Source organism: Calonectris borealis, chromosome 9 (assembly GCF_964195595.1).
Source record: "Calonectris borealis chromosome 9, bCalBor7.hap1.2, whole genome shotgun sequence".
Lineage (NCBI taxonomy): Eukaryota > Metazoa > Chordata > Aves > Procellariiformes > Procellariidae > Calonectris > Calonectris borealis.
Genome location: NC_134320.1, coordinates 16,960,751 through 16,986,122, shown reverse-complemented (window position 1 = coordinate 16,986,122; position 25,372 = coordinate 16,960,751). Strand labels below are relative to the sequence as shown.

Below are 25,372 nucleotides of genomic sequence, written 5' to 3'. Positions count from 1 at the left end.
GCCTGCCACCCTGCACCCTCACCAGCACAGTTACTCATGTGCATGTACCCTGCCCAGGTGGGAGAACCCAGCTCACAAGAAACACGTGTGAGCCAAGATCTGTCCATCAGTGCCCATGGAGACATCCATCAAAGCTGCCTCCTGGTGCGTGTTCACGGCCACGGGTTTCCCCAGAGTTCTCTGAAGAGAGGGACCATGTTGGGAACGTAGCCATCAAACAAACAGCCAAGAGTGCCTTGAAAAAGCAGGAGCTGGCTTGCCTTAAAGGAGAGCACTGAAAGGGAGAGTTTGTTTTGCTGTATCGTAATATGGACCTCGGCAAGACTCTCCCCATTCATAGATGATGCTTTCTTGGCCTCCTACATCTCTCCTCTCCAGACTGCCTGACTCTTAACCCGGGCACCTCTTTAGCTCAGACTCACCATGTGCTGCTTGGCCTCCCGGTCAATCAAGCTGACCTTCCCTGCCGTGGTCTTGTAGTTCTCGATGTCTTGCTGTATCTCCATGTGCTCAGGGTTTGCCATGAAGAAGGTGTGAGCTGCATTTGCTGCCTCCTCCAGCTTGTTCAGCTGTAACAAGATAAGAAAGACCAGCTGAGTTGGTGGTGTAGGACAGTGAACACAGCAGTTTATGCTGCACCCCCTGACACCTACACCTCTGACACCCTTTGGACACCACTGGGCTGGGCAGTGATGGGATAACCAAGGAAAACCTGAATGCAGAGGCTAAGGAAAACAGCTGAAATGAGAGGAAAGCCCAGTGCAAGGGAAATTGGAAGAGCTGGAGTTCCCGAGAGCCAGACAGGTTGCTTATCTGTCCGCAACGTGGTCTAGCAGTGACCGGGTCCAGCCTCTTTTCCAGCTGCACGTTCTCTGAACTCAGCTACTCCAACCCCCTGCACAGTCCTGGGTGGAGAGATGCTCTCATGAGATACAAGACGGAGAGAGGAGGGGAAAGCAGCTGCTGAGACTGCTCTCTCTACAAGCCTTGGAGGCTGAGATATGTCCAGGCTAAGAGCTTCTGCTTGTAAATGGGGACCTGCGACCATTTATTAAGCTTAGCCCTGTGTAGTTGGAAAAGGCCAGACTCTGCTGAGAGTGGCAGAGATATAAAGAGGAGTTTATCTTGGTATATCAAGTTACTTCGGATTTAGAGATTCAGAACCGAGACCACACATTAGTTTCACCCTGGAGAAAGCCTCCTAAACAAACAGAAATACTAGTGCTAAACACACCCACAGCTGCTGCCGGGAGCGCAGGGAGCAGGACAGATGTTCAGGTGAAACATCTGCATGACCTAGCAGGAGAGAGGTCACTTCCATGGCTAATGCACTTGCTCCTGAAAGAAAGCCAACACCACCGAGCACCAGCAAGCTGCAGAGTCAGGCCCCTGGGATATGTCTGCAGGCTGAGCAGGCTCACCCAAGCTTGTTAGCCAGGACCAGGCTAACGCTAGCCCTAGCAAGGCTGTGCCTCAGTGTTCTCCTTCATAGTGAAACCCACACCAAGCCCCGTGCCACTGCTGCTAGGCTCCTCCTGAGGCACCGGAGCCAGCGAGCTCAAGCATGTCTACACCACACTGCTGTCAAGGTATGGCAGCTCACCTGAAGAAACCTGCACACCTACCCATCGGACAACTCAACCGGCAAAATGATGAGAACTGAAAAAGAGACCTGCAGAGAAGCTTCACACCCTGTTATCCTACACCTGGAGCAGGGCAGAAAGGCCATGTGAGGTGAGGTGAGGTGAGGTGAGGTGAGGTGAGGTGAGGCCATGGCTGCCCTCAAGACCCTGCTCATCTCCAGGAGACAACGGCGTCTTCCTTGGGGCTCCTTAACACTGGATTAATACTTGCATGCACTTAATGAGCATCAGCTATAGCTTGCCTTTCAGCCAAGCCATGAGAAACATCCAAAACCTCTTTCAGTGAGCCCCCGTGAACTGCCTAGTACCCTGCATTTCTTGGGGGCTCAGAGAGGTCCTACAAACACTCATCACCAGCCAGGCATATAATAACTAGTTTCATCTCTGGCATATGATTATCTTCAGAGATGTGGCTGAGCTGTCAATTGTCTGAGCAGCCACCTCGTCAGCAGGTCGCTTGTTACCTCTCCAGAAGTGTTTGCAACCATCTTTGAAATTAAAATACACATCCAATAACACATGAACTTCTGTTGAACCAAGTGGGATTGACATCTGGGTAAAATCATGGGGCCTTCTCCTTGAGGGATGCCCCTGCATATGTATATCCTATGGCAGTTTTGCATGCGCAGCTTGTGCAAGCTTTGTGGTGAAATACTAAGGGAAAAAATGTGAAGGATTTGCTCAGGCTACTCAGTTGCAGCAACAGCATGGCAAAAAGTCACTGCTCTGGAGCAGAGCAAGAGCAACAGCTTTGATTCAACTGGACAAGGAGAGACCCCCTGGAAGCACCGAGCCCACACCAAATCACTCGGAAATCTGTTCCTATTTGGAAAGTCTGCCAGCATTAATAAAATACTCCAGTTGTTTAACCGGCAGAATGATGTCTCTTTTCCTACTGCACGTAAAGCTTGGCAAGACTCGGTAAAATACAGGGTGAAGACATGCATTATTTTTACGAGGTGACCTTCCCTAACGGCGCGGAGGGAACGTGTTTTGGGTGCCAAGGAAGCAGCCGGTGCCCTTTGAATCTCCACTCTCAAACACAATTTCCAAGTGGCAAATATTAAAAAATTACTGTAACAGGTTTCCTTTGGCCTTTCCTCAAAACAAGGTGGAATTAGAAAGTGCAGCAAGCTGCTGAAAACAATTTTTGCATTAAAAAAAGGAGATAGGTGGATGACCTTGATTGGGAGCCCAGCTTAAAGGCGAGGGAAGCGGGGAAGATGCGGAGCACAGCAGGACACGCACTGAGCCTTCTGGCATGCAGCGAATCCCCCAGCGCTTTCATCTGGGCTGTTTAGGTTAGGATGAGTGCAAACACGGTCTGCAGAGCAAACAGGGGGGCTACCATGAGTCAAACTGGTGGCAACTGGAGATATCATGGCTGTTGGAAATCACTGGCTGAGCTTGTCAGGGATGTCTGGGTGATTCTGATAGGGAGATATTGAATGGGAGCAGACACCCAAATCTACCAGGGGATTTGTGAAATTAGCGCTTTTATATCAGACGAGCCGTTCCGGACACACTCTCATGTTGCTCGCTGGGGCACGGAGACGTTTGGAAAGCCGGCGCCTGGATACATGAAGACCTTTTGGAGGAAAAGCCCAGCCGTTGCCACGGGGCCAGACCCACGCCAGGCGGGCGCTCTCCTAAACCCCATTTGCTGCTCTGCTGCTCCAGCACAGCCAGAATTGCTTATCTGGTTCCCAGAAAGGCCAGGGCAGAGCTGGCCAAAGAAGCACGCGTGAATACCTCCGAAAGGAAGATGAAAGCTCCAGTCAGACGGCATCTCAGCCCGCTCCCCAGATCTGCCCTTTGAACACCAAAGCACTGCTGTGCTGCAATGCCCACAGAAACGCAAAAAATTTGCCTTGTGTAAACTTCAGAAGTTTTTCAGGATTAGCTCTGTGCTGACAACGTATGCAGGGAAGCCAGCTTTTACTGCAAAAACAAGATCGATTCCAGTCCTTTGCTTGGAGTTTTCCTAAGGACACCACCCTCCAGCATAACCCCTTGGCTTCTCAGCAGGCAAGCAAAATGACTATAAGAATTTTTTATCCAGGACAGCACCAAAAAACCCCAAACCCCTTCAGTGTAGAAATAATTTTTTTTAAAAAAGAGACATTCCTACAGAAACATACATCCCATCCTGAAAAAGCTCGTCTCAACATAATCCCATCCTGGAAAAGCTCATTGCAGCTGGGCAGTATCTGATACAGGATAAAGAACTGACCAGAGCATCTCAGGATGGGAATTTTCAGGTCATGCTGGGTGTAGGTGGGACTGCCACTGCAGCTGGTAATTAGAGAGGTCGAGATGGGGCAAGAGGTTTGTTGGAGACACATGAGCTGCTGACCTGACCCAGAGGACTGCTATTAAGCCACTATTTGAGCTGCTCAGGAGAATTGCATTCTTCCACGCCACGCCACACCACACCACAGATTTCTCTTCACAGACAGCATCCTGCCTGTGCAGACTTAAAAGGGACCAAATGCATCTCAGCCAGGGAACTGGTCCCTCGAGACGCAAGCTGCAATAGTCTGTTGTGGGATGTTCTTTTTTCCTTTGGTTCTAGCTCCTTTTCAAAAAGCTGTCAAAAACTCTCACAGATCCTAGGATGGGCTTAGTTCTTCCTGGATAAAATCCACCCCTGTGAGATAGGAAGAGTCTGATTTCTAGACACAACAGAAAATCCCTTTCCCACCCTTGAAACAAGGCTCATACTGTGTCTAGTCCTGCTGGCTCTTCACAGCAGAGATGACCTTTGGCTTTTGCTAAGTGGACTCATTTCAACTCAACACTTCTCAATTTATCATGTCCCACATTTGCCTTAGAAACATTCAAGTAACACAAAGAAGCCAACAGCTGCTAAGTTTTGGGGAGTTTTTAAGTGGATGCGTGTATATAAAAGCAAATTCCTAACTGGTAAGACACATTCAGAGACTAGCACTGACATTAATTATGAAATGCTCTGCAGAAACTTTTGCCAAAGCACTCTGAATTCACAAGGAGCGGGATATTTTGGTGTTTAAAGGTCTGGGCTGGGACTCAGGACACCTGGACTCAGTTCCTGGCCCTGTCACAATCTCGCTGTGCAGCCACTGGAAAAAAACATTTTGTTTTCTTTGTGCCTGATTTTTCCATTGTTTTAAATGAATAACAATAAAATAATAGCATTTCTCCCACAGGGTAATAATTTTGTTTACTTAGATGGCAAGCAACTCGGGGTCCATAAGCATATGCAAGCACGTAACACAAGGGGATTTTGATTTTTGTACAACCATCACTGAATGAAAATCAGCAAGGAAAAAATGACAACTGTAGAATCACAACCTTAGTACGTGCTCTAAGGTCTTCTTGTTTACCCCACTGGAATGAGATCGCTAGACTATCGCTGCAGCTTTGCACCAAACCCTGTGTATTGCGGCCAGAGAAGACGCACGAAATCAGAACACCAGCACTGAGAGAGCCCCGGGAACACGCTGTCCATTTTGATCTTACCATGCCAACGGCTAGAGCCAAGAAGGGGAAACATAACATTTAAATGCTTCTGGTTTTTGATGCTGAAAAATATTTTTTTTTCCTCATTCAAATGTTAGGAGCGTTTCATTTCACAGAAAAACAGGAACATTTTTTTAAGCAGCAAAACCTCAGATTAAAGAATTTCAGCAAATTGCAAATGCTCGGTTTCATTCCCATCTGGGACAGTGCTGGCCTGGACTTCAATGAGACTGCGACTTCCAACCTGCAGTAGTGGCTTGAATTGGGAAGGCTGTTTTAATCGGAGCATTAGACAGGACCAAACACAGGCTGGAGGAAGGACCTTGAGTGAACTTCCTGAGCATCACTATACAATCGATGCCAATTCTCCTTGATAACAGCTGAGAAAAATCCTTTATGGAGCTTTCATGGACTGCATGATGAAACATGTAGTATAATGTTAACAGTCCCGTAATAGTTCATCGTCATTCTTGTACCTGTCAATCTACGTATCAGCCAGTAAACTCCATGTCAAGCAATCTAATTTGCACCTGTAAGGCCACTGTCACCAACCTGCCATGGCTAGGAAATAAACTGTCTCACTGGAATATGTCTAACTTGCTGTTTGATTTTATTATCACTTCGACTGCTGCGTCCCGCGAAGAGAAAAACAGAGGATTCACCTCATCGCTAAAATCCACCCGAAACCAGCTTGGACTGGCTCAGCTCCACGTGCAGGCATGTGCTCTGAATTCACACTTGCCCTCAACTATTTGCAGACGAATGAATTCTGACCAAAGCTGCTCTCGTGCCAAGATGCTTAACAAGCTTGCATAAACGCCTACCCCCTTCCCTAGGGGATGCGCCACACAACAGCACCGTGGTTTTAGCTACAATGATCCTGAACTTGCAGTCCCTTAAAGTTTGCTCTCTGGTGCTTTGCAGTGGGGATAACGAAGTGGAACAGGCATCGTGCCAGGTCTGTGAGACGGGCATCGCACAGCTTTACAGTCTGCTCTTGCAGCCGGGGGCACGGTGCGCCGTACCACCACCACCACGTTGCTTACGTTGAGCACTGACATGGTGCCGTTTATGGGGGGAAGCAGCTGTAGCCAGAACACCTACAGGTGCTCAGGTGCTCAGCTCACCCTGCAGTTTTTACGGCAAAAACAAGGATAAGAGAGGTGCAAAAGTCAGAGGATTTTAGAGAGAATGTAGCCAAAGCAATATCAGTTCTGACTGCCTGAGACAAGGGGTCACAGGGCATGATATAACCAAGACCTCAGACTATTATTGACAATGAGTCCCCATTTCATTGAACACAATATCAGATCTTGGCAACTGTCGTGCATTCTGTGTGACTGCCGTAATCCCACCTGTTTCTGTATTAAGGTATCTTCAGCATGTAAGACATAGTTTGAATTAAAACTTCTTTTTTTGGGAGGGGAAGAGAAGTAAGGCTTATACACTGGAAAATGTGTCAGACCCCTCAAAACCCCAGTGTTTCTTGCCATGCCAAGACTGGACCTACCTGCACATAACCTCCGTTAATTGCTGAGTGCATGAGCCTGGCATGGAGCTTGTGAGAAAAAATTTCAAACCGTTCAGCTGATCTAGAAAACAAAGTCTCAAACCTTCAGACAACTCCTGGTTTGCTGAAGAGACATTGTTTTTTTAAACTTTTCCATAGCTCCGCTGCTTCTCTGTTGTATCAAAGGCTTAGTGCACTGGGTGCACTGGGCTCTGCAGAAGAGGAAGGCTCTGGAGTCGGTAAGCACAGATAACAAGGGAAATAAAAGGTTCAGTGTCATGAAGGATTAATGTTGTTGTGTCTATGCAGAGCTTACTGCCTGGGCAAGTAGAAGCAAGTAGCAGTGAGATGGCTATAAACAGCATGTGACCTCGTCTCAACTATTTTATTATTGCAAATAAAGAAGGAAGGGAACAGGTACCAAGTGATGAAGTGTGAAGCGCCTTTGAGTTCATTAACACACCATCCCCTGCTCTCCAAAGAGTTTACCAGCTCCTTGGCTTCCAACTCAAGATAAATAGGGTTGGTCCCCCCTCCTTGCTACTGCTGTGACAGGGGGCAGTAGTGATGCCTTCCTGGAGGCATCTTTTCAGAGGTCTTCTCCATTTTCAAAATGCAGACAACCTCCAATGTGCTTTGGATGGTTCCTCTCAGACCACCCCAGCGCGCCTCGCTGTGTGCTCCTGCTCACCAGTCGCTCTGGTAGACCCAAATCCAAAACAGAAAAAATTTGGAGAATTGGCACAGGGAAAACTTCTCGTGAGAAAGGAAACTTAGGAAGGATTTGGGGTTTTTTGTTATTCCAACAAGCAATTTTTCAGTACACAAACATATGTGGATTGGTAGGTACACGGTCAAAAGAGCTGACTAGACGTTGAATTAGTCTCCAGAAAGTGGCAGATACTTGGAAATGTAAAACTAAACTGAACAAATCACTTCAATATTCTTCATGGAACAAATTCTTTCAATTAACCAAGAGAGAAATCAGATTTCCTAACGATCCTCTCACTTGAGCCATGCTGGCAGTATTTTACCTAAGTGTACACATGTATGTGCCAAGCGGACTGACTGCATCCCCCCGCCTGAAAAGGCCATTTTGCACCGAGAAAGCAAGTTAGACTGAGACCCTTCCTTCCTTCCCTCGCTGATGCGCTCCTCTTGAACTGTTCCCAGGCAGGTAAGGATGAAGATTTTCACACGTTTCTGGCTGTGCATTATATGCTTCAGTGCAGACGTGGTGTAGCAAACACTGCACAAGGAGCAGGGCATTACTCACAGCAAGTGACTTGCAAAACCACTTCCCAGCAGGAAGGACTCTTCCCACATAAATCTCAAACACACTCAGGCATCGCAGGATTCATCCGCAGAGCAAGCAGAGGGAAATGTGTTTGTGTTTACTGAACCTTCGATCTGACTGATTGTAAAAAACACTCCGAGCCAGATTTTGTCCCGTGTAAACACTCAGTTCTGTCTAACATACTCTGATGACAGCTAAGTTGTGTGTGAAACAGCATTTTCAACATGGAAAAATTCCTAGAATATGCAGTGTGGGCTCTCCTGGCAAAACCCAAAACCCCTAGAACTGGGTTTTTAAAGCTTGGGCAAGAAACCCCTTGTAGATGGGATTCTTCCCTCCGTGCCAGTGCACGACAGCCGAGATCACAGACAGGAGCTGGCAGTACACGGATTTCAGCGCACTACTCTGTACAAAAAAAAGTCCCTTCTATCAGCAGATAACTGGCCTGGTGTCCCCCTCCCTCCAGCTGCAAACACACGACCACACTGCCCACGCACGACGGCCAAGCCGCAGTCAGTGGTGCAAAACATCCTGCACCCTGGACCACGGGAGGGCTCTGAGCAGCTCCTCCAAAGCCGTGTCTGGCTAGAAATGGGCTCCTTCTCTATTTTTAAGGATGCTAGCATAATCTGAAGGCTAAGTAAGAGCTTCCCTTATAATTTTCCTTGGAAGAGGTGGGATGTATTCAGCCTCAGGAATCTGTGCAGACGGTTACCCATGAGGCTCCTACACCCCAGAGTTTTCCTCGCTCAGGTAATTAGAGATGAGCCAGTGGCCCTTGGAGATGAGTAGCATGGGAGAAGCAATACACTTACAGACTAATGGCAACAAGCAGTGCTAGATACTAAAAGGTGGGGGGTATAAAGCCAGCCAGGCTTTCCAGAGCAGAAGGTTCCTCATGCATGTCTTTCCTCCTGTTGTTATAGCATCCCTGTGGCAGCCCTAGTTGTTGCACACCTGGGAAAGAATCAGGCAAAGATTAGCCTGTGCGTTTTAAGCTAATGAAATCGAGCAGCTGGAATCAAGCAGTATGTGACTATCCCCTCCTCACGGACCACCAGCAAGAGTCCCACGGGCCACAGCCTGTTAGACAAATAATGAGTCTTCATCTGAGATATTGACTGATAATAGACAGAGAGGCAGGTGGTGCCCTGCAGGGAGTCTTGGAAATACCTGGGAGGAGAGGGGTGAATCTTGCTAACCCCGCCAGCAAGGCGCGAGGGAGCCCTTTGCTGTGAAGGGAGGAAGGTCAAGGCTGGAATGCTTCAATCTGATTAAGGCTAAAACTGATCGCATGCTTTTAGGGGAAAACCAGAACAAAACAAACTTGGCAGGCAGTTAAAAGGGCTGGGGGGTGCATCATCTAAGCGTGACTCACAGGAGGAAGCGGACAGAGCACTCTCTCCAGCAGCAGAGATGCCACGGGAACATAACAATATCCTACGTTTCCACAAAGTCTTCCAACCTCAGGAACCTGAAGGCATTTGATTTGAGCCAGAAACAAAGCAAACTCATCTGTGATGAAAGAAGTGAAGTGATGACACAGAGATGGAATGGGGGATGCCTGGGAGAGGATCACTGGATGGTGCTTTTGCAGACAGTCTTATGGTGTCTAAGATCCCAACACAAGTATAATCCACAACACAGAGTCATCGGCAAGGAAACAAACTTAACAGTGTTTATTCTAAGGAGGATGAAGGCCAAAGCACGGTGCAGCATGTCTCTATCAAAACTAAAGGATTTCATTAAAACAACGGCGACACACGAGCTCCTCTCCCAACGAGGGGATGCGAGATATACTCTTGTGACTAAATTGATTAACAAATACTACACAAGCGATGGTGAATAACCTGGGGACTGCGCATGACAGGCTGATGCCATCCATGTGCCTACAAGAATAAAGCAAAGCAGCTTATTCTGGCAAACTTCTGGTCATCGGTAGTTCTGCCTGGAAAGGATCGATGGCATTTCTCTGGTATATGTTTGCAAGAATGTAGCAACGCAAGTCAGAGACTGGACCCAAAATTAGCAGAACTGTCACATATCCTCTGTTTTCCAGATTCTGCGTTTTTCCTGCTTTTATGTATCTTCCCTCTCCGAGACCCATAAAGCAGCAGCTTTACAGATCAGATGTGAATTTTCTCTAGTATCCTGCCTCCCTGGACATTGGAACTAGTTGAGCTGCACTGGTTGATAACATCAGGCACTGGGGCAGACTGCTAACCAAGCTCTCTCCAACGTTGATATCTCTATAGAAATAATTACTAAAACACTTAAGAAAAACACAACACAAAAATCTGAGCCAAACAAAAAAATTCTTACAGCAGAAACTTTCCTCCCTTTCCAGGGTTTAGCAATGGCTCAGCACCTTTTAAAAGAGTCAGACACGATGACCTGTTGAATGCCCTTCGGGAGACAAAGTTTCCTGTGAAAATGCATATGCTTGTCTGCTGTTACTCAACATCATCCAAACAGCTACGTACGCCCCTAGAAAACGCCTTTCTGAGAGGACGCATGGATTACTCATGACCATCCTGGAGCCAGGAAGCCAGAGTCATCTGGTGATAAAATGATACTCCTCCTTTGCAGCCCTTTTCTGATGTAAATAGAGTTTTGTCAAATGGCTTATCCAAACCCTATCCCAAGCCTGAAGACTGCCTCTCCCTACCTTTTCCCTGAGCAATAGAAAGGTCATCTCCTACAGAAGGTACCGACTGACCCTAACAGTGATTATGGTCAGTTTATTTTACTAACACCAGAGCACTGGTTTGAAAAGCAGAGTGCCTAGCCCTGAGGGTGGGCTGCAAACAGGCCTGGGCTATCTGAGCAAGAGGTTGTTATCTCCCTCTGCCCTGAGCCACGATGGGACAGCAAAGGGAGAAGCAAACAAACCTTAAATCCCAAGGAGAAAACAGACTCATAGCACATCTATGCATCGTCCCCTCACACAAAATCCTTGACAGTCTTCAAGGAAATGCTGTTAATTACCATGTTTTTCCCAGACACGATGTTTCTGGAATACCTTTTCCAGGGCCCGAGTCATAAACCAATGGATTGTGATTCGCAACTGCTGAATGCTTGGAAACCATCGTGATGGTGATGGACATTAGGGCACTGCAGTCTTGATTAAATAAATCATCAGATTGCCATTCCAATTCAACAAGCATTTTACAACGACTAAAGAAGATCTACAAATCAGGGGTGGGCTCCGTTCACCATGAGGGGAACTGACTGATGCCAAGGGGAAGCAAACTGAGCTTATGCCTTAGGTGACTTTGGAGAAAACTGCCATCTTTGAAAAGAAACCTCTATGCTGATCTGATAGATGCACCACTACTGGGCCAGCATGGAGACATTGCATTTACTTTCTGCAAGGAAGCAATGCTTGTAGAGAAAGAGAGGGAAGTGAAAAATACATCCATAGTTCTGCAACACAATCTCAGTTGGTCTGGAAAGCAAAGGAAAGGTCTTGCAAGGGGCACTACCTGTATGGGCTGCCAAGCGAGTTCAGGCCAAAGGTTCATGTATCCCAGGAACCTCACCCCAGCAGGGGCCAGCGGTGGACACTTGTGGGCAGAGCGTAAGGACATGGCAGGTACACAGTGACCCTCGCACACAGGGTATCATCAGCGACAGCAGCAGCTTACAGGCTTCCTGAATCAGCATCTGCCTCTGGACCACTGTGCTTAAAAGCCACTGCTGGACCTATTCTCCAGGGAGCTGTGTAATCCTCTCTGGAACACATTTATACAAACTGCAATAAATAAGGGATTTGGGAGATTTTAAGACATCAGTATATTATTTTCACCAGAGTAGATGTGTGGCTGAGAAAGACCTACTGCTAGGCTATGTTAGAGTTTTCAGAAGACGTGGGGGTTGCTGTAAAATACACCTGCACACCCATTTACACGCCTGGAAGGCAAGAGCCATTGCAGCAGCACTGCAAACTTCCTCAGGTTCCTCCAACGTTCATTACACTAAAACTCAAACCGATCCGAGTAAAACAGGGATGGGTTTTCCCACAAAAATGCATCTTCTGAAATGAAGGCAGATGAAACAGAGCAGGGGAGGGGGCCCACAACCCACCCTCTCATCCAGGACACTAAAAGCAAGGTCTCAAGGGTGCTCTCTTGGTGGGCAAGATGAGTACGCCGACATGAGATGGACTGTGTTGATTTTACAGCGTAGCAACTGCCGTACATGTTCTCAGCAAAATCTGACCCTGCAAACTCTGGAGGAGAGGTCCTCTTTCTTAAGAGCTTCTGACTGCTGCAGCTGAGGTTGACACACGGAACGAAAGCACACTGAAGAACCCACCTTCATGCACTTCCACCTTCAGTTTATCCAACACTACTGAAGAAATATATATTTCATTTGGAGAAGATGTAACTCTACCCTTGCAAATGTGACTCTTACCCTACTCCAGCTCCCCAAGCTTTGATGAGCACTGTTACTAATTTGAGAGAGGAATTACTGGCTTTGAGAGAAGAGTAACACCGGTCTCCAGAATGACACCTCCGACACTCAGCCCGGAGGCACGTTACGGACAGCGTCCGCTGCTGCTCAGGCTCTTGGTGCAGCTCCAGCGTCTCCTGTGGAGTTACATCAGGGCGAATTTGGCTCGTGCTTCAGCGAGCGAGGCCACATACCACTTGGACAATTGCCTCCATACATGACACACACCGCAAGTCTCAGCTGGATTTGCTGCTTCTGAAATGAAAACACTTTGCTCGCTTTTCCCAGCCATAGCTTGGTAATCATTACTAAACACTTATCAACTAGACGGCCTTCATTTCCTGAGAGCCTGGACCTAATTACACCAGGAAACGCTCCGCTTTTTCTTCAGACACTGAGAAATGTTGGTTTCTGAGCCCTCCTCCTACAAAGTCAAACTTTGCTCTGATTAGTAGAGGGTAGGGAAGGGGAAAAAACGCAGGCAAATCTCAAAAGGCAAACTGCAGTGATTATTCACAGAGATGCCCTGGCTTCACTCTGCATCATTAATAATAACAACAAAATGTCACAGATATTCCATCTCCCCTCCCTCCCTATTAATTTTAGCTGAGCTCTGCGAGGCCCCTGCAAAGAGGTATCATTTTCCCCAGCTTGCAGGTAAGGAGTCCGATGTCTCACGGCAAATCAGAACCAGATCCCGGGGTCAGCAGCTCCTAACGCCATTCCTTGAAGGAGTGAAACAAGCCCCCTCAGCTCCGTTTCTTTATCAGGACATTTGATCCAGCGGAGGGATGACAGAGCCTTTGCCAAATGCGCTGCACTCAGAGCAGCCCTTTCAAAGCCCTCCTTTGGGCCATGGGGCCGGCTGGGATGTTGAGTTACAATCGCCTGCTTGTAACAGAGCTCAGAATACCACCATCAAATTGAACTGTTGGTTAATTAGTGTGTAAAAAAACCCCTACAAATGCTCAGTAATGGAGTGATAATGTCCGTAGCACTAAATCGCAAGATCTGCTGCTGCAGTGCCATTGGTTTTACCCTGTGACTGCCCAGGAGCTGCTGCCCGTCCCGGCGGGTGGCCAAGCAGCGGCTGCGGGTGCTGCGTCTGATGGGAGCCACCTACAGCAAACCTGCTTGGGGAAGAAAGGCGAGGAAGACTTATGCTAAGGGGTTGTGCTTCCTCTGACCAAGGTTTCCAGGCAGTCTCACTAATCCTATTATCCTGACTTGGGAAAGAGTCTACGGAAAGGCAGAGCAGAGCTGTGGGCCCTCCCAGTGCTGCAGTTTTCCCTTCGCGGGAAGGAGAGTTGGTGGAACGGCATGGGTGGGATGTGTCAGCTCCCCGTTTGGCCAGTGCATGTGTGGCCAAAGGAGTGACCCAGGAGGAAATGGGCACATGTATCTCCTTGAGAGCAACCATGAGTTGTGCCCTCTGCAAAGGGCTGATCAGCAGCGCATCCCACATTTCTGACTCTGGGTTGCTCTCCTACAGGTATGTACCTTCAGCTTTCTTCTTCCTCCCAGCCAAAAGCTGGAAATAAGACACAGACCCTGGGCAAGAGCAGTCCACAGATTGGACTCCTGGGGACTGATATAATCCAGAAGGGACGCCAGAGCATCAGAGCCAGCACTTCCCATTGATCGCTCCAGCGCTGGTGACCAAGCACCAAACTGGAAGCACCAAACAGCCTGAATGAAACAGAGCTGCGGTTTTTTGTACCACCATCCTCCCTGGCCTCTCTCACAAACACATCGCAGGTGATGCAGTTTATTTGTAACCCACAGTACATAATGCACACGGCTTGGAGATTGCAAGCTTGTGCCTGTATTTCCTTGGCATGCCTGCCTGGACTTTCCCTGCAGATCTAGCCCACCAGGGAAGTGCTGCAGGCTCAGGGTGCTTTGGCAAAGCACCTCTTACCCCGACACGTATTGAGTCCCGACCCTGCAGCTCTGCCACACTTGTAGCAACTTCCGTGGTTCTTCAGCAATGCCCGTTTCAGGCCGGCAGACAGCACTTTTGGGAGCGCAGTGCTTTGTGGTGGGGGAAGAGCTCAGTCCTTGGGCAAGGAGGCTGCTGAACCCCGACACCGTGTCCCACACGGGCTGCTCAGGCACAGGGACGTCTGCAACAGCTGCTTACAGAACAGGACTTCAGAGAGGAGACTTGTGTGCACCGCTGGAACAAACAGAGACAAAATACGCCAATATCTACCACTGAGCAGATAAACGCTTGGTCTGCACAGATTTCTGTACTGGGGGCAGATATGGGTAGAGCCAGGCTGGATGCCAGCCACAACCTGGACAAATTTAAACACATACAATGTTCAGCTCCAACTTCTGACATCCTCGTGGCCCTACTCGCTGGAAACCCTGTAGAGACACACTCCTCCACAACCTTCTTCACGTCAGGGGCTTAAAAGCATCCGCAGTGGTGGATGATCTTCACTGGTCTCCTATCCAAGCACTGGCTCCTCAGTTTCTCAGCTCTCACCGGCACCAGGAAGCAACATCCTAAAGGCACAATTTGTAGGCACAACGCAGGTGTTTGCTCCATTACAGTTTGCTTTGCTCTGCTTGCCTGAGACGGGGAAAGCAGCTGCTTGGTGCGGCTCCAGCGAAGGATGGCAGCCCTCCGGAGCGGGAGCCCCGCCAGCAACTGCGGGATGAACAGCAGCCCGGAGCCTGCGGGGAGCCGGACACGAACATCGCGCAGCAGCGCGCATGGGCGGTGGCGTCTCTCGCAGGGATGCTGGCAGGGGTCCCCCCCGAGCACAGGCTGTTACTACTCACAGCACCGACACGTTCTGCATCCCGGCTGCCGGTGCAGCCCCACCACGGATGTCACCCCAGCAGGTGGAGAGACGTTACCCGCTGTCTGGGGCAAAACTGTTTTCTAGTATGCAAAAAATGAGAAGCTGTCTGCCCTCGCTGAGGACACGGCTGAAGTCATGCTCCTGCCAGAAGCCAGTGTTTTCCAAGCACTTCGGCGGGGAGTCTGGGTTTCTGCTTTTAATTCCTGGCTCTGGTTTTGACTTACTGGGAATTATTCTACCAGTCACCAAGCATCCCCATGACTCAGTTTCCCTGTTACACAGGAGCACGAACCTTCTGGCCCTGGCTGCTAGGAGGCTGAATGACTGCATTTAAATACCTCGGATGACGTTTCAGGGCTTAAGACATTGCAAGATTTTTCTGTTGATCTTAAAATTACGTACCGGTCTCCTGTAAGAGCTCACTCAATCCTTATAAGTGGCTCTTTGTCACTCTTCCCATCCACACCCTGGTTCCTCTTTGAAAGGCAAATACCATAAAAGGCTGTTTATAGAGACTGAGATCTAGAAAGGAGAAGTCAAATAGGGTCAGGCTCACTACGGCTTTGCTGCCCTGAGCTGCGGCCAGGGAGGGGTGGCTTCCCGCTCCCCCCGCGATCCGCAGGGAACAGCAGCCCGTCTGTCCGAGGAGCCTCCAGCGTGGGTGGGTGTCTCCTGCCCCTTCGCAAAGAACCGTTTCATCTCCAGTGGAAATAGCTAAGACGGAAAAGGCGGAGACTAAAAGAATTAGGAAAATAGCAAGCATCCCTAATCAATCACGCTTGGACAGTGAGGGTTTTATGTGCGCAGAGACTTCACTTAAATTCTTTTTTGCATTTATCCACAAGAAAGAAAAAAAAATCTAGTGGCTGAGGACATTGCCAGATGTGGATTCACCCTTGCTTTTTGCAAATGTTTCCATTTTGTTGAAAACCCAATTTGCAAACCCAGAAACCCTCAAAAAAGAATTATTTTTTTTTTTTAGAAAATAAAACCTGCAAGCAGCTCCAATGACAGCACATGACGTGGATGAAGGCAGAGGAACTCTGCCATCTAGCAGACTTCATGCTGCTCATTTTTCCCTGGCCTGGAGCAGCAGAACCGAATCAGTCGCTCTCTCACTGTCTGGTACCAAGTCTGGGTTTTCCCTGGCATGGAGAAGAGAATGCTTAGAGAAACAGATATCCCAATGCAGGGATTTTGAAAAGAAAAGATGGCTACCTATATTAATAAACTTTCTTGGTAAGGATCCTAATCATCATCTGGTTCACAAAGGTCTTTTAACTTGCTTAGACATGATCCAGGGCCACAACTGAGAGGGGCAGAGGATGAAAAAGAAGCCACGGAAGGCAACGAGGTAGCCAGGATGTAATGACATCCCGTGGGACTCACCCCAAACACCTGAGCAGAAACCACGAGTCCTGAGAAATCCCATCACAACCAGTGAGAAGGATCTGCGTTTTGCATCTCAGTCCAAAGACAGCATCTCCAGTACAGCAGCCCCTTAGAAACAGCTCAGGGGTTATTCCAGTATTAACTTTAAAAAGGCATCACTTAGGAAATCATCTGTAACTTCATATCTCATCTCTCATAAGATCCAAAGCACACTTGCTCAGCCTGAGTAATCTGCAAAACCTAGAGCCTTACCAGTATCTGTGGCCTCCCAAAAAACCTAAACCTATGTTCTGGTCACAGCAGGCAATGGCACGCCACAGACCATGCAGCGAACGGTGGGGTTCCCGGGCCCCGCACACCACCACGCACCGCTAACAACGTCTCAGAGCATCCCATGCTGCGGAGTGCGGGAGCTGCACTGCTTTACAACGTTTCTGTTCTAAACATAAATTTACAGCCAGCTATTGATGGATTAAATATGAGAGGGGAGACCAAGTCACAAGTCTATTGTCTCACTCACTCACTTAGCCTCCTGGCATATGAGCCTAACCATAATATCACATTTAATTTGGATTTAAAAAGAATCACTTTGGACTTACTTTCCACAAAGCCCTTCTGTTTGATTTAGTGAACAACAGCTGTTCATTTCAAGAAGCTGTTGGAAAAACATTAATCTGCTCCCAGCCCAGACTACTGTTAAAAAAGCAGAGCACACTTCTAAAATAAAAAAAAAAAAAAAAAAAAAAGATGCTTTAAAAAGTACAAACATGAAGAACTTCTGACAAATGTGTTTGGGTCGTTGCTGAGGCTAATTCAAACCATAAATCACCGCAGGTGATTTCACTGGAAACACACAGCTTTCCATCCAAAATAAATCTGGGCCACAGAATAAAATCCACATGACCTAAATGGTGACTTGGTTGGCAAACAGAGGCATGGGCAGACTTGCATAGCTAGCAGCAGTATTGCATTCAGCCCTCTGGGTTTTTATTTACAGATGCTTCCTATGACGACAGCATCCCTCCCCTCCCGCTCCGCGGGAGCGCTTCCCCGGCACAGGATGCTCCTGAGCCTCTCCCCGCGCGGGACAGGACGGCTCACCGAGCTGAAGCCACTCCGCCAGCCCATGCAGTGGGGAGCAGGACACAGGTCCTTCAGTTGCATTGCAAAGCCCAGCAAAGCATGGCACGGCAGGGCTCAGCCCCGAGCTGTTCTGGGGCCCAGGGCCGTACCCGCAAGCCCTCGAGGTCTGGCAGAGCGCACTCAGCTCACGCTGCCGGGCTGCGGCACATGCGCACGCAGCAGAAACATCCCAAGAATGACGCAAATATAAAAAAAAGCTGGTTTCCAGTGACAGCAGCAGAAAGGTCTCGGGCTGCCAGACCACAAACAAGCTGGAGACATTTCCCTCCCTCATCCTACTTGACATAAGACCTGAGCCAAGCTCCTTCAGCAGCTCTCCAAAGGGTTTAGCATGAGAGCATCCATGTGTCTGACTCCCCGTTGCACATAGACCTGTCCTTGCACTGGGATGTCGAAAAGCTCAGATTTAAGGGGTGCTGCTGGCAGCAAAAGCAGTGTCTTGTGATGGGTCAGGAGGGACAACACTGACCGCCAATTCTCCAGCAACCCCAGGCTGGATTGTACACCAGACCAACAACAGCAGTAGCAGCTTTCGACTCCTCTGGAAAAAACAGAGATGCTTTGAGTGAAGCACCAGGAAGAGCCAGAGCCCCAGCTGAGCCTGCACACCTCGGTGGGCCTGGGCACGTGGGCTGGACGGGGTGGGCTTCTCCTGCAGCTCAAGATTCAAACTCCCCTTCAGGCATGGGCTGAGGGCTGCCCACTGTGCCTGGACACCTCAAACCAGGGCTGCAAGGCAACCGCTGTATCTCACTCATGTGCTGTGTCACACGCTGTTCTCTTGTGCCCAACAGCTCAGCTGGCTTGTAAGCCCTTCTGGTCCCAGGCTATGCAGGGAAAGAGGTCAGACTTACATGCCCATTAACTGCACTGTAGTCCTCTTCATCAGCCCTACCATGGCAAAGTTGTTACTTATGTAGCTGATGACAGTGGTCCTCCGTGCCAGCTGGCCAGTGCAGCCCTAAACACGTACAAGAAGGTGGGTAACTCCTTCTCCCATGCCCAGGTCAGCTAAGGGCTTTAAAATGCCCTCACCCGGGAGAGCTCATGAATGAGGTTAAGGAAAGGCACCAGAGACCAAGTCTGGAAGAGGAGGACAGTGAGGATGAGAGGGATACAATAAAGCTTAGCTTTTGGAAAGCAGATGGGCCCAGACCATACAAGAAGGCTTTACGATCCCTCAAGCAGGAAATAAGTGATGACATACTGTCATGTTGCTGTGTCAACAGCTGACACATCGCAGCAGGATAATTCCACGGACTCCCACGTTATTTTAAAAGCTCTCTTCGAAATTGCAGAGTTACAGCAGAGGAGCTTCAAGCCTTGCAGAGCAACGGCTCTGCAGAAGACCCGCTGAGGTGTGAGACCTCAGTCCCTCGGGAACCAGCCTGCGCAGAGGAGCCGCAGCCGGCCCTGCCATCCACAGAAGGCATCTGGGGCTCACCACAGACGACTGCTGATACAAGACCAATGCACCAGCCTCCCTTCCCTTTTCCCCTCCAAGAAAACAGTACTCTGCCCCAAAATGTGTTCAAAGGGCTCATTGTTGTCTGGCTAGCACACATGATGTTTGAAGCTAGCCTGGAAGTCCTCAAAGTTGTGGACAAAGTTCTGCATGTCTCAAGCAGGCTACAGCACTTCTGAGAGTCTCCTTTATCCTTAAGAGGGGCTTTTTGTTTGCTTTTAACATTATGCACCAGAAACAAAACATTCCCCCCTCCTGCTGCTCTCCCTCTCGTTCTTATCAGAAGCAGCCACTGGCATTTTCACCGACGCAATCACCCGGTTGTTTTTCCAAGAGTCTGCATATTTACCTTCTCTGCTTTCTTTCAGCAGTGGGACACAGGAGCCAAATCCTTGAGGACTGGCCCACAGGATCCTTGCCATGCTGGAAACCAGGAGGGGTATCTCCAGGAAACTTTGGATTTCACAGCGCTGCCAACTGGCACCGAGTTTCTGCTTCCAGCAGCAGGTTCGGCACAAGGCACATACTCATCAGCAGAAAGAACAAAGCCCATGTTCCCTACGAGCCTCATGGAAAGGCTACCCCTATTCAGCACAAATTCTGCAAAACCCATTCAATCTTTAAGGAACAGCTTCATTTACAATCTGGTTTCATTTTCCAGCCCATGATGTTAGAGATCTCTGCGTAGACGCATCTCCCACGTGGTTTTGTTTTTCAGAGTGATCCTGCCTTTGGGAAAAGTTTGCTGGAGTTACCACGTGAGCGCACACAACCCTCTCCCTGGAAAGCAACGTGTTAGGAAATGGGCTCATACATCAGAGCAAGCTTTTTTGCTCGTTAACCTATTCATTGACTCGCACTGGCAAAGCCTCCCCCCGCCCCAGGTAATGCCCCCGTCCCCTGCAGCAAGCGGGCTACGCGGGCATCCCCAGCAGCTCTGCGCTGAACCGGCCGCAGCGCTGCCGGCCAAAGCGGAAGGCAGGATCCCGGGCCACGGCCGTGACTCACTCTCCCAGCCCTGCCAAAGAAGTAGTTTTGGAGCGAGGAAGCGACAGGGAGACTGAAATTAGAAAGCTGGTGAAACAAAACGAAAGAAAACCCTCTTCGGCTCTCCTTGCTTGGGTCTAGCAGGGAAAAAGGGGCAAGGGGGTACAAAGCGTGAGAGGTGTCAGGGCACGGCGTGGTGCAGCACCGACACAGAGACAGGCTCTGACCGAGCAACTTTTTCTTCCACATGAGCGAAACACCCTTTTCAGCATTCCACCACCTGCTCTAGCGGAGCGCTGACCGTGTCCACGCTGGCATTTGGCACACAGCATGCGAGCCGATGCACTGTACAGGCATGTCAACGCGCTCTATAGGGTGCTGCCAGCCACGCTGGCGCTGGGCGGGTTTGCCTCACGACCCTCTGCCGTAGAACATTGGAAGAAGTAAAACACATCCCGAATATTTCCTCCACCACTACATGTAAGGCTGAAAGTCCACATACAGGTGCAGGAAAGCATCAAGACTTAGAACCACTACAGTCAATGGCAAATCTCCTAACACTAAGGGGGCTCAAAATACAACCACAGGTAAAGTGGCCCAAAAACCAGATGCTCTAGGTTTGCCTATCCCTTCAAAGCCACTCCCCAAGCCCTCTCTCAGTTTGGCAGATTAAACCCAGCTCTTTCTTACATACTGACTACATAGCTAGCTGCTGTGCTAGCGGGGCTGGCAGTCCCGCAGCAGCACAGACACGGGCGCACAGAGCAGACAGGGTGGTGCTCAGCCGACGGCTCTGCTCCCCTCCAGCTCACACTTCTCCCTTCTTCGCTGCGGGGACCCTCCCAAGAAAGACACGGCCGCCTCCGAGCATCACCACGGACCGGCTGGGTCACGGGGACCCCTACACACCTTCTGCCCTCTGTGGCCAGGGGTTAACTCCACAGCTTACTTAAACCGTTTTATCAAATCTGCAGATGGGGAGAAGGGAACTTTTTAAGTTTCCCAGGGCGAAATCCATATTTCTCTTACTGTACTTTGAGCACCATAATGTATCACCCTGACAAGACTCAACCATGCATTTAGTGGCAAGAAGGGGTCAGAGGTACAGCAGATCAGCATGAAGCACAGCCACAAATACTGACGGAAGAAATCTGAAACTAGGATGAGTGTCCTGCCCATAAACCACATTGCTGTGAAGAAAGCCGGAGGCATGCTGATGGTGGTTCAGGCTGGCATTACACTTGTAAGATAACTCCCTGCTTTGTTGGTTTAAGGCAGACCCTATTTTTCTGGCCCCTCAGGTTGAGGTCTGCTTAGGCAGATTAAACATATAATGTGCTATTAATAAAGATTAGAAAAAAATATGAGAGTGCCAGTGACTTGGACTTATAACCATCACACTGACCCAAGAGACCACTGTGCTAGGACCCACCCAGCCACATCCGCAGGCTCAGCGCGGACAGAGCTGAGAGCGGTGCCCGTGGCTGCAGTCAGCACCGAGCACGATGCCAACCCACAGCAGCATAGCTGTGGTACGCACAATGCCAGGACACGTGCTGGTAAGCCCTGGGAGCTCTTCAGGCAGGACTTGGTCACATCAGGTCAACACTAGCAAGGACAGTGTGCAGAGTAAGCTCAGCCCTGGTTGGGGAAGTGCCACGTCTCTTCATCTGCCCCAGCTCCCAACATAAATCCAGATGTTGAAACTCCAGCATTTGCCAGTGTAACTTCTATTTTAACATGCAAAATAAACCACAACAATTAATCGCACCTGAAAGCATCAGCAGCCAGAGTTTCCAGCGCAGAATCTCTTCTATTAATTCTCCCAGCCAACTTTTAAGGTAAAAAGCTGTCTTTGGGACTGCTGGGACATGGAGACGAGTCACTTGGGCTGAGTCTGCAAGCCAAGGAGAAAGTGCGCTTGGCCATGGGAATGGGCCTGGGCCAGCTCTGAGTTGATGGAGTAAGCAGACCCTTGCTTTTGGGGTTCACAGTCATTACAGGATACACATCCCAGAGCAGTTACACCAAGGCAAACTTGACCCCTCTTCCTGTGCTTATGTCCCTGATCCAGGATGCTTCCTACAGGAAAATCCATTATATCCTGTCCCACACACACACACTTTGCCCAAATACCTTCTTTGCCAAGTTTCAGCCCACGGCTGAGATTTGATAGCCAAGTTAATAACCCAGGGAGGTGTCAGTTCAGAGTAAGGAGGATGACAAAGTCAGGCTCACTTTTTCCCACAGCCCTCCGTGCCTGGTAAGTGGGACAAGGATCAGGAACGGGAGGATGCCGTGCCGCGGCCCTTGGGAAATCCCACTGCGTGACCGGCCGGGCAGGCTGGACCAGCTCTCAGGCAGGCAGCGCAGATATTGTCAAGGAAAGAAACGGTCTGATTAGGCCTTTCTACCACTAATAATATCAAAATAGCATATTGCTTTCACTGGCAGTCAAGCAGAAAATGAAACGGTGCAAAAAGGAGAAGCCGCAGGTGAAGTGGACTGGAATAATGTGGTGTCTGCAGAAACGACAGCCTTCAAGTGCCCTTGATGCTCGAGTTTTTCTCTCGCACATCGGGAGGTCTGTGAGGTACAAGCTATCAACTCCTCCTCGCCACCCCATGGGAATCCTCCCACGCTCCTGCCTTTGCATTGCTGGTAAATCGGCAAGTGTCTCTTCCAAGCTACAGCAACCCCTGGGAAACAGGAGCCGGATGGTCCTCTCGCCCACTCCGATGCGCTGGAGGAAGGACACCCTCACTTTCCACCTTCGGGAGCCATTAAAGTGCACTTTCTTCAGCACAAAGAGGAGCAGAAATGCTTTTGGCTGGCATTTAACCTCAGTAATGAATTGTGGCTCAAGAGTCTGACCCATAGGCTCTCAGCTCTTAAATCAGAACGTGCAGAGGACATCTCCTTGCTGCTACACAGAATGACAGCTTAGACTTTGCCAGACTTAGATGTCTTGGCTCTCCCGCGCTGGGTCCCTCGCATCCCACCTGCCCCACAGCCCAGCAGAGCCTGGGCTCTCTGGGGCAGGGGGGGTTTGGTAACATCCCTGTACGCTGATCAACAAACTAAAGCACTGACTTTTTGTGATCCCTGCTGCTATGGCAGCAAAAATAAATAAAAGCAGGAATACCAAAGAATTAATTGAAGCAACTTATTGGAACTGTCTAGAGTGTTCCTAAATTAACTTCTTTTTTTTTTCCTGCAGATCCTGTGCAAATCCCAGAGCACACAATGGGAGGGAAGCAGCATGCATATGACAACACATACCTAGCAGGTACCCTGCAGTGAGGGATAAGGGCACCCTATCAAGATGATATTCCCGGCCCACGGCTTCCTGAAAGCATTAGAGCGCTTACCGTCTGAACACACACGCGTGCTCATACACAGCAGCAGGCATGTTGCAACAGCGTGTAAACTGTGTACAATGTTTGTACAGACCGACATGCACTTATATATAATACATATATCATAACAAGGGCAAACTTTATGCCTGGAGTCAAAGCTAGGTGGAAAGCATCAGTTTAGAGGTGGTGCGATGTACCTCAGCTCCACAATTCAAAGAGCTGGATAGAGTCCAAAGGCACTTTTCCTTTTTCCTCTCTGTGCAGAGTGTCTCCTCCCCCGTCACCTTTACCCCCAGGAAAAGCTGAATATAAATTGTCGGCTAATTCACAAGAATAACTGACAAACTGGGCTGCAGCTGGGCTTAGCACGCTCCCGAGCTCAGCTGCCCTTCAACCCAAAACTAGCACCAGCAGGGCTCAAGAAAGCGACTGAAAACACCCGGGTTGCGAGGCTCAAACCTCAGCCTGCTCAGAGCTCTTTTGAACCCGCAGCCCAGCGACCGATGCAGGCGCTGGGATGGTGTGAGAAGGGTCGGTGCATGAGCAACGCCAATCTGCCAGCCTTTGCAGGAAGGGGACTACAAAGGGTTAAAGATAGGGACACTGGTGGCTGTGGGTGAGCAGGATGATGGAGCTGGCAAACCCCTGAGCCCTCCCCTTCTCTGGGATGCTAAGACCGGATGGCTTTTGCTGCTTTCAGTAGTCTGTGTGGAGAACAGATGCCTTTTCCATACACAAAACAATTTATTTCCTTGCTCTCAAGGAGGAGACACTTCCATCCCACACATACATCTAGTTAATTTACAGCTCCTTAAGGGGAGGGAAAGACCAGGGACCCCCATCCCACCTCAGCTGCTTAGCACTTCGTTTCCTACGGGAAAACAGCCCCTTTGCTGCTGGAGGGCAGCCCAGCAGAGCCGGGTCCCCTGGGAGGTGAAGGGCAGCAGTCGGGGCCAGGACTCGGGTCGAGCTGGCTGCTGGCAGCACTTCAGCGGGCTGTGCCAAAGAGGAAAAAAAAAAAAAAGATAGGGGGCTGGGGAGTTAATGTCATTAAGTATCTGACAGCTGGAAAATGTGAGCAGCCATTGTTTGCAGCCCCCCTACAGCTCCTCCCGCCAAACAAGTCTGCTGAAAGCAGCAGTAATAAAGCGTAAAAGCCAAGACTGGAAATATTGACTCCCCTCTCTGCCCTGCTGCTCCCACCGAGGGAACAGGATGGCTCTGAGCTCACGTCGCCCTGGCTCGCGGGCCCATGGCTCCCCCGCGCCCCCCGTCCCCTGCCCTCGTCCCCCCTTGCTGCTTTGAGGCAGCGGCTCTGGGATTCGTGCCGAGAGGCCTGGGGAGGCTGCGGCAGGAGCTTTCTGATCTTTCACCCGCTCAGAGCAGCTGTGCTCTGTCTCCGCACGCAGCACTGATGTTGCTGCTGTCACCACGGAGGTGAGCAAACTGCTTTGAGCGCGGCTTCTGTCCCCACTGAGCTGCTGCGGGGAGGGATGGAGCAAGCCAGCTACACCCCACATCGCCAAAAAGTCAGAAACATTGCTTCTGCCCCCTCTCCCAGCTCCACTGATGGGAGATGCTAGACACCCTAGGAGCTGCCAGCCGCCAGCTGAAACAAAGCTGGTCCTCTGCAGCCTGAGGAATGACCCTTACGCTGCCGCTTCAGTGTGCGTGAATGTTTTAGCATTGGCTGCACGAAAAGAGAAAGAAATCCGGAGCTTAAGACACATGCATCAGCTTTCACCAGCCAGCAGTGGTCAACGATTCTGGGGATATCCACAGCTTATTTATCCCTTAACCTTCA

At 49.6% G+C, this 25,372-nt stretch overlaps 1 protein-coding gene across 1 annotated transcript in view; it reads right to left on the bottom strand.

Annotated features, from left to right (window-relative positions):
- P3H2 (prolyl 3-hydroxylase 2) overlaps positions 1-25,372 on the bottom strand; it is a 75,593-nt gene that overhangs the window by 17,201 nt on the left and 33,020 nt on the right. The window contains exon 2 of the mRNA XM_075157100.1: positions 423-569. Within this exon, the coding sequence (XP_075013201.1) occupies positions 423-569 (147 nt within the window). The remainder of the gene's footprint in view (positions 1-422; positions 570-25,372) is intronic.